Source organism: Silurus meridionalis, chromosome 8 (assembly GCF_014805685.1).
Source record: "Silurus meridionalis isolate SWU-2019-XX chromosome 8, ASM1480568v1, whole genome shotgun sequence".
In the NCBI taxonomy this organism is placed as follows: domain Eukaryota; kingdom Metazoa; phylum Chordata; class Actinopteri; order Siluriformes; family Siluridae; genus Silurus; species Silurus meridionalis.
The window spans coordinates 18,929,428-18,939,378 of record NC_060891.1 but is presented as its reverse complement, the minus strand read 5'-3'; the positions used below and the strand labels follow the sequence as shown (position 1 = coordinate 18,939,378).

The 9,951-nt window shown below is 40.1% G+C and overlaps 1 protein-coding gene across 11 annotated transcripts in view; it reads left to right on the top strand.

The window, feature by feature from the left end:
- The first annotated feature begins 589 nt into the window (after positions 1–589).
- meis2a (Meis homeobox 2a) overlaps positions 590–9,951 on the top strand; it is a 67,566-nt gene continuing 58,204 nt past the window's right edge. Inside the window, exons 1-7 of one of the 11 annotated variants that reach the window (XM_046856629.1) lie at positions 590–867; positions 1,198–2,059; positions 2,624–2,856; positions 3,504–3,645; positions 3,985–4,035; positions 4,600–4,650; positions 5,191–5,340. In XM_046856629.1, the coding sequence (XP_046712585.1) occupies positions 2,048–2,059; positions 2,624–2,856; positions 3,504–3,645; positions 3,985–4,035; positions 4,600–4,650; positions 5,191–5,340 (639 nt within the window). In that variant the 5' untranslated portion in view covers positions 590–867; positions 1,198–2,047. Of the gene's footprint in view, positions 868–974; positions 2,060–2,623; positions 2,857–3,503; positions 3,646–3,984; positions 4,036–4,599; positions 4,651–5,190; positions 5,341–9,951 lie in introns of those variants that run through there. The other 10 variants (XM_046856630.1, XM_046856636.1, XM_046856627.1 and 7 more) reach the window with 10 other exon arrangements.

The following is a 9,951-nucleotide window of genomic DNA, read 5'->3' as shown; positions in this document are numbered from 1 at the left end:
TTCGCCCGGCTTCCACTTTTCCCTTTGCGCTTCTCTCATCTTTCTATTCGCAAAATTTTTTTTTGTTGTTGTTCTTGCTGATGTTCTCTTTTTTGTTTGTTTTTGGCGAGAACATTCTAAAAACTTATCTCCCTCATCTTGCAGTCCCACAGCCTATAAAAGCCACACAAGTGACGCGTCTTTAAGGCATTTTATTGGACCGAATTCATCCTACACTCCTACATGAGCGGCTTCTCTCCCTCTTCTATAAACGGTGCAATTGTTAATTCGGAAACAAAACATGTCACGGAGCTTTAAATGTAGCCGCTTAGATGCAAAAGCCCCTATCAATAAGGCGATGATGTCACGAGCGCGCGCGCGCGGCGGTGTGGAGGCTATTGTCACTGATGTGGCTAAATATAAAAAAGGGATGGATGACCTCTTTGGGTTTTGAGCCCCCAAAAAAAAAAAAAAAAAAACCGTGCTTGGCATTAGGGAAAAGGGCCAGCAGTATTGCAATCGATGGCCCAGTCATTGCTCCTCCTCTTAACTTTCAAGCCTGCCTCGTGATTGATGATCTTTGGGGCGCTTTGATAATTGACTACTCCGAGGTAAGGCACAGATTTCTATCCTGAGATGTGATTGGACGAAAGACACATTTAAACACTTTCCCTATAAAAACATTTTTTTCCTGCCTGGGAAAGTTCATTTTTACTCAAAAAGGGGTGCTCACTATGTCCTAACAAACAAATACCTCATACTTAGAAGAGCAACTGGATATTAAGCATTTAAGTCATTTACATTTTGACTCGGAAACTGAAGTTATTTTTTTTTGCAAGAATCCTGGAAGACAGACTCGGCAAAGTGCACGGGGTTTGCAGTGAATTTGTAAGTTATATTTTATGCACACAATTTTTTTTTCTTTCTTTAATACAGCCTTACTGAACAACCTTGCAATGGGTATAAACTGCGTAAAGTTCACAGCATGCATCAATTATTTAATATTAATGAATAAAAATAATAATTAAAAAAAATTATCTTCAAAGCCGTTAGGCAATACGTGAATTTTATCTTATTATGTTAATCTTTTCATTTTTCATTTGACACATCTATTCTGTAGTCGAATCAGATGTCAAAGAAGTGTGGACTAAAATGCAATGCAGATTAACGCGCAAAACGAGTTTGAGTGCTTTTTTTCTATCTTTCTTTTCTTCCCAGATACTTCAGTCCACTGTGTGTGTGCGTGTGTGTGTGTGTGTGTGCGTGTGTGCTGTTGTTGTTTGGCTCCCCCCGTGCGGAGTTGAAGCCGTCCTCTCGTGCGCGCGCTGCGTATCGCAGGGTTTGGTCTGTTCTCTGCGCGCGCCGCGGGGACTGGCTGTGGCCGGCGCTACTTCCGGGTTCCGTCATTCCACTGCGCGCCGCTCCGCGCTGTGAACTCACTCTGTTCTATAAGCGCGCCAGCAGCCAACCTGCCAACACTCGCTGACACTCACTCATCCTCAGACCGCGCCGTAGACGAAATACCTGCCGGGGGGAAAGCAGAGATCTTGCAATGGCAATCTTTTAATTTTTTTTTTTTTTCCTCGCTGATTTTTCCGTCTTTTCCTTTTCCACAGCCCTCATAAAACAAGAAAACGAAGCGAAGGCGTGGGGCAGAACGCGGAGTTGCTGGATGAAAACGGACTAAAAAACATTTCGTCCTCTCTTTTGAACATCATCACCGACCATCATTCATTCATTACCTTGACAACCTCTGGCTTTGATTGACAGCCGGAGTGGCAAAAAGCCATGAGACACGACAGTTTAGTTACATGCAGGTTGTTGATGGGCCGATTGTAACCTTCAGTTTGCTTCTTGACATTTTTTCGACTTTTTTGGGGGGCGAGGAGGAAAACAAGAAAAATTGCCAAACTCTTCCCGATGCCTGTGCTCGGTCTGAACTGTATTGGAGAATAGGCGAATTCACGAAGTTGGTTAAAAAAAGGGAATCTTACCACTAAATCACGTTCTTACAGGACTGGGATATTAAATATACGACACGTCCCGGAGTTTATTGGAGCGCAGCCTGATGGCGCAGAGGGTAGGTTTTAAATCTCACACTCACCTATACACACATTCACTATAGGAAGGGCCGAGTGTATCCTTCTCTTCTCCACTTTGACGGCTAATATTGCAACTGCTCCTATATAAGGATTTTTTATTTTATTTCACAATTTCCACGAATCTCCACGACTCGCCCCGTGACAGCCCCGCGGTGTAGCGGTGTAGCGGTGGGCTCCGAGCCTCTCTGCAGCAGTGTTGAAGACAACCTTAAACTCAAAGCTCCAACTAGAAGTAGCTCAACACTGAACTTTACCATGTTTCTGGTAATCCGCAGAATAATTATGATCAGTATTTTTTTTTTACACTTTTTGCGCTTTAAAAAAAAACAACACTTTTCCACCACGCACAGCGCGTGCGAACAATTTTACACACTTCAATTTTACACTTCTTCCTTTAAAGCCGTTCTTTCAGTTTTCTTTTCTATTTTATTCACACACGTGACTTTCTTTCTCTTTAAGTTGTGCATTTCTTTTATATTCCTTGTACGTGACTTTTTGTTTGTTTGTTTGTTTGTTTGTTTGTTTGTTTATCTTTATTCTAGTACGATGAGTTGGCCCATTACGGCGGTATGGACGGGGTCGGAGTTCCGGCGTCTATGTACGGGGACCCGCACGCGCCTCGGCCGCTGACCCAAGTGCACCATCTGAACCACGGGCCGCCGCTGCACGCGAGCCAGCACTACGGCGCCCATGCCCCGCATCCCAACGTAATGCCCACCAGTATGGGCTCAGCTGTCAACGACGTTTTAAAGCGGGATAAAGATCAAATTTATGGGTGAGTGAAATATTATTATTGCGCATTAGCCGCCGCTTATTTTTGTTGCTGATCAGAGTTCAGTAAAAAACTTAACAAAGTATTGTGTTGGTGAAGCCGCATTTTCCCATCGTCCTGCATTCACTTATTCATAACTGAGTGTAAAATTAATAGAAAATATTCACGGTGCGTTTGGAGTGTGCATTGTTTTTTCCTTAAATGATTAATAAAATAATGACAAAAAAATTAAGTACATTTCCATTCCGTATTTTATAATAAAATATTTGCTTTTGTGCTTGGAAAATTTACACTGCATTAGTTACAAAAAAGTTACAAAACTTAAGAGCATTTTATGGATTATAGGCGAAAACAAAACCCTCGGTAGTACAAAGAAAATAAACAAACAAGGCTATTGGTTGAGAACAGATGATCTTTGGTGTCTGTTTGTATCTTTGCACGGTTCTGACATGAGTTTATAGGATATTGCTCCCCGCGCGCTTCAGAGCAAACGCTAAAGGCCGAATAATAGCTACAAGTACGCGTTTAAGCTTCAGTGTAAACAGGCAGGAAAAGCACGGGGAAAACTTTATCACAGCCGGTTGCGGCCAGTTACTTTGAGGGATTGTGTTTAGACTTGTATTTACGCTCGTTTTCCCTTCTCTTGGCAGTCACCCGCTTTTCCCTCTGCTCGCGCTGGTGTTTGAGAAGTGCGAGCTGGCGACATGCACGCCCAGAGAACCAGGAGTCGCGGGAGGAGACGTGTGTTCCTCCGACTCCTTCAACGAGGACATCGCCGTCTTCGCCAAACAGGTCACTACTCACCACCAGTCCATGTCCAGTTTATTTTACTTTATGTCACCTGTCAGTGAGTTTCAAATAAGTGAGAAAACATTTCATAGATGAAAAAATTGCACTGCATTAATTATGGAGCAAATGCATGCAAATTATAATATATTTTTATTATATTACAATTTTTGTGTTTGTGCTGATTTTTTTATGATTAAATAATGCATGTTATGTTATAATGATCGTGTGTGTAATGTAATTAATAGCCGACAGCTGCCAAAGTGACAATTAGTGTTAAAAACTGTGAAGGAAATAAAATGAAAGGTGGCATGCAATTAATTGTGATTTTAATGTTTTTTTAAGGTTCGCGCGGAAAAACCTTTATTTTCTTCAAATCCAGAGCTGGATAATTTGGTAAGTTTGTTTTTGTGAATTGTTTTCTAGTTCGGCTGTTTTGTTTTCTGGTGTGTTGATGAGTCCCGTGGATATTATTGTGCAGGTTAGCAAAGTAAATACGAGGGGATTTTTGATTCAAAAGCACAACCCTGATGCTGGACAGCTTTTTCTTTGAAGTGAATAAGAGGGGAAGCTCCAAGAGGTCTCGAGTGGCAGAGCATTAGGCTACCACAGGAGGCCGTGAAGGAAATCACTGATTATGCGCCTCGACTCCACACTGATTCCACCAAAAGCCTAATCACGATTATCTGAAGTGGAGTGTAATTTGCTGCTATAGACCACTGCCCTCATATCAAGCACACAGTCGTTTCCCAGTGCACACGGCCATATCACAGCGCACACACATGCATTTGGGATTTCTTTTTTTTTTATTGATTTATTAATTTGTATTTCCTGTAGGATATTCATATTATTGCGTTAGAATAATTTTTACCTATTTCACTATTATTGCACGCCATTCAAACACTTCGTGCATTTTGATTCTGATGAAAAATAAACTGATACCTTTTTCATGTTTCGCAGATGATACAGGCGATCCAAGTATTACGGTTTCACCTTCTGGAGTTAGAAAAGGTAATTTCTGCTTTTACTGAATGCATTTGCAGGCTTATGATTTGTAGGTTTTATTTGCTTGTGATTAAGAAATTATTAGACACCGTGGTCTTTTTTTTTTTAGAAGAAAAATAATAGTTTGGCGTCCACGCGGAAAATGCGCAACATGTACTATTTCAACGTTGTGTATTATTTTATCAATATATATTTTTAAAAATGTATTATAATATCTATTCTATATCAACTATTATAATAATGCACGACGGCGGCAGAACACATATTTAGTCAATTCGACACAAATGCAATAGTTGTATTTATTTTCCTATATTATTATTATTATTATTATTATTATTATTATTATTATTATTATTATTTGTTTAACTTGTTGCTCTGGTCCCCATGAGAATATTAAGCGACGCAACTATTCCACTATTGTTTCCTTGCCCTGGTGCGATCGTGCCCATTACTGCGGGTTATTTTTATCCTGGCTGTAAAGTTTTTCCATTATGCAGGGGGAAAAAAAACACAACTTGAAAATATATCTGTTCATGTATGCTTTAGGTGCACGAGCTCTGCGACAATTTTTGCCACCGGTACATCAGTTGCTTGAAAGGAAAAATGCCTATAGATCTGGTCATCGACGAGCGGGACGGCAGCTCGAAATCGGACCACGAGGAACTCTCGGGATCTTCCACCAATTTAGCCGATCATGTAAGTAACATGGTTTTTTATTTGTCCTCTTCGACGTTATTGTGTAAAGGATAATGCGCTGGAGTGCCCCTTCACTGCCCCCCAGCCTATAAAAACGGTGCTGTCTGAGCCCAACAGGCTGCTCGAAAATGCCTTGAACTAATATGGAGCCAAGTTGTTATTGTCTGACGCGGTTGCTGAACTTTCGTTCACCTTTTCCTGTGAATAATAGCACGGTCAGAACATGAGGAGATTTTTTTCGTTCTGCCAGAATTGACGCAGGAGTGTGTGTTGTGCGCGTAATATCTTTTTGTCGTTGTGCAATTTTTTTTATGCACGTAAAGAAGTTTTGCTTGGGCCTACTTGGAAATGCTGGCGTCCAAGCAAAACTGTGTTGTGCATTTTTTTGTGTAATAGCATTTAGAAGTGGGATTGTGTACTTTGTGAAGATACTGGACACGTGATTAAAGACCATTGGCTTTGGTATATTCACTATCATCTTGCAGATAGTCTTAAACTGCGTGCATGCTTGCTCAAATGATTGTAGGACACTAGAAATGAAAGTTAAGAGATGAACATGTGTAGGACACTGAAAAAAAAAAGTTAGGAAATAATCGTGTATGTGTGTGTGTGTGTGTGTGTGTGTGTGTGTTCCCATGGCGACACTGACCATCAGGTTCATAATGTTTGATCTGCTTCATGGTTTGGCAGCGGTCTTGATGGTAATGTCTTTAATTGTTTTTTATTGATCGCCTTGTGGTTTCCTCTCACGCTTTGCGCCCAGTTTACGGCCTTTAGGCTGTGCTATATCCTGCCTTCCATTTATGTGCACCTGAAGTGTAGTAGCACTGAATTTGGAAATCGATGTCGTGGTTTAAGCGTTTATTCGGCGGTAATAAACGCGGCGCGCGCGGTGAGAAATGTTGCGCGGTGTGTTTCGCGTGCGTTAATGCGTTTTTATGCCTTCGGTACAATGAAGCAAAGTAAAGTTGCAGCATCGGGGGGAATGCTTAATATGTATCAGCACAAGCCTATTAGCAGCTCGAGCAGATCGGGGTGGGCTGGAAAGTCAGTGCAGTGCATCTGTCGGGGTCTGGCGTCTTTTTTTTAGGTGAATGTACACAATGGTGTATCAGGGGTACAAGCTAAAGGAATGGTGAAGGTCGGTGGGTTCCAGGATGGAAATTTAAAAGAAAAGGAAAAAAAAAAAGTGGGAACTTACTTGGAGAAGAAGTGTAGAAATGAGGCATGCTGCTGTTTATACCGAGGAGATTAGATAAACTAGGCGCTTTGGCTTCACGGCGGCAGATGGCTGATAGTCCCTCTCTCTTACATACACACACACACACACACACACACTGAGCCTGTGGCACTGGGCTACTTATTAGGGATATAGTTTTGATAATTAGGAACATAGGTTTATAAGACAGATCGCTCAGTCTGTGGTCATTTACACCGACCACCTCATTAGTTGTTTTAGTTCTGAGCGATTTATTTCTTTCCTTTGGCAGGAGTGGCGTTTTACAACTGCTAAATTGAGCGCTTAGCATTATTAAACCTGAAGTTTTCAATGTGTTTTAAAGTTGTATTTTTTTTAAAGCTAAGACAGTCATATTAAAGACATACAAGAATACAAACACGATTAAATTAGTATGTAACCTGACTATTTATTCTTGTATCATATGCTGCAATCTTAGGTGGCATTTATATTAGCATGCTAACTACTAATGTAAGCATGCATGATTTTAGAGGAGCATATTATTTTCTCAAATTTTGTTAAATTAGATAAAAATGAGATACGTTGCCTTCAAGTAATTTTCTTACAATGTACAGTAGGTAAATGTCAAAATGTCAGGTTAAGAAAAAGAGTTAAAAAAAATAGAGAGTTAGTATATATATATATATATATATATATATATATATATATATATATATATATATATATATATATATATAAATACACTAAAAGAAGAAAAGAAGTACCTAGTTGCTTTTTGATTAACTCATGTCATTAAAAATGGTGTGCATTTTTTTTTAAATTCATTCTTATTCCTCTTTATTTTTTTTTAACTAGAGAGGGGCAGGCAATTTTATAGTTAGATATGCTAATTTATTTAGGTAGAATATCTCACGTCCATTTTTCTTTGCTTTGCTATGCATTTTTAATATATAGCCCAAGGCTACATCTCATTTGGCAAAAGCTGGGGATGATGAGGCTCTTCACCATGAAGAAGACAGCCCGCTGTAATAGTCGCACTCCTTCTGCAGCTCTTCGCTCTTCCATCTACCTGACACAGGCACTAATAAGCACACTATTTTTTCACACCCCAATGCTATTCTTCTGCTTAGTGGATTGTAGAGTTGTGAGCGCAGATAAGGCCAATGTTAATTTCTTGAGCTTGCTTCCTGTTAGTCTTCGCCCACCAAAAACACCCTAAGCAACATTCTTAGCACCCTAACTTCTTCACCAGAAAAAAGGTCAGTTTTAAAGGGTTCATGAAAAGTGAATGTAAAAGGGGTAAGCCAGTCGGCTTCAGTAATCAGGCCGCTGCTATTAGTCATCAGACTTTTGTGTTTTATTTACTACAATGTAATTTCACTCTCCTGTATGCTGCGTCTAATTAATATGGATGAAATGCATTAATGCTTGCTAAGTATAATCTGTGCTAATTAATTTGTCTTTGCGTCTGCTGCTAAGATTTTTTTTTTAAATATTAATATCATAGCAGTGTTCCCTCCCATTGCTCCTGAAATCATTTCATTATTAGTGTGTAGTTAGAGATTGCTGAATGGAAATATTTCAATGTGTGTTTTGAGGCTTACTCGTTCACTCACACTTGTGCTTCCCGCCGTGGTTATAGTATATCTTAATCAAATGCATGCACATTCCTTAAAATCTGCATTTCTCTCGTGTGTACTGGAGTGAATTATGTGTGGAGCAATAATATTTCAGCTCATCTCATGCAGTGAATTCCAATCAATTCATAAATCAATTAAAAGTGCCATACTTCTCTTTTATGGAGGCTATTTACATGGTCCTTGCTCTGTGATCGACTAGTTCAGGCCGCCGTGTTTGCATACATATAGCCTACAGGGCTTCTAAAGCCAGTGAACCGTGCATTTACTTAGTTCTGGGGGTCTTCTAAATTAAGCAGCACGCGCAGATGTACTCCAATAGGATTTCCCCCTTTCAAGTAACATGTTGCACGATAGCATTCACCACCCCTCACAATTGTTTTGTGATGGGATGATGTCTGGCTCTACATATCCTATTTGATTAGTGTAAGAGAGCTCAGGCCTGTTGGCAAGCCTCCCCTATGAGCCCCATAAGAAGAGATGGCTGCGTTTAACTTGTTGCTGTGTAACCTAAAATGCCACTTTATTTTCAAAGATCTGTTTGTGCAATATAAAGAATTACTACAGAATTGCAAATCAACCACTAATATGAAAGGATGGTTTTAAAATCCAGGCCTATTTTTGTGCTATCTAAAACTATTACTGAGCATGGTGTTTTTTCCTGGTATATGTACATTTAGCTTTTAGCCTTAAATCCACTGATCCTAGAGGTCATGATCTAACATTCGTATAATACCTCGGAAAATGAACCTTGCAAATAGTCACTAATGAACCATTATCTGTCAGTTATTTGATGCACAATTGATACTTTATTTTTATACTTTTAAGATAATTGATGGTCTTGTAAATACACCATGGTTGCAGTCAACCATTTGTTTAACATCTTTCAAAGCACCTGTATAATTATGTGTTAAATTCTACAAAAGTATGCTAGTAGTTCTAAGCGCAAGATGCATTTGGAAATGTCAGGGCCTGAGGATTTATAGGGTGATATGTTTCATGCGTGTCAGCATGCTTGGTGATGTAGCTGCGATTCCTTTCAGCAATAGTATGCGTTCTTTTACATAGCACTCGTCGTTCTCAGCCTGTCCTGTCCCTACATGCATTTTTCTGTAAGTACATCAAGTTTTCTAAGAATCGGTACATAATCCTGTGACAGTGCTAAATCAATTTTATTTGAAATTTTAAGGGATATTGAGAGGAAAGCCAGCAGAGTGAGTTGATGAGCAGGACAGGTGTGTGTCAGTGAGAAACAGCAGATAGCGACGGTATCAGACGTTCTCCTGTGGCCTGGGCCTCTACAAGCTTTCCCCCATATTGTCTCCTGCTTTTATATTAATTACAAGTTACATTATCAGCCATGAGTCGGTAACCTTGGCAAATAGAAAAGGCCGCCCCTAGAGACAGGCCTTCCTTGTATCTTATTTTTCATCTACTCCTATTGTGCTGCACCTCAGTGTTTGCTGGCTGCTACACTTCTCTTCCTGGTAACAGTGCTCTTTAACACAATTAGGGAAAAGCACGGCGTGAACCATGTTTGACTCCTAATTATACCAAACTACAGGGAATAGTCACATGAGCTTTTTTTTTCCTCCAAAAGATGGAGGGGGGGGTGCTTCCGTAGTGAGATTGACGAGGGCCGTTTGGGTGATGCTCTCGCTCTCTCTCATTCTCTCTTCTTTTTTTCTTTTTTACAGCTTGTTTGAACTTTAATGGACTCTGGGGAGTCCTGACAACTGTTTTGTTGTGTTGCAAGGCCTGTATCTGTCGAGCAGC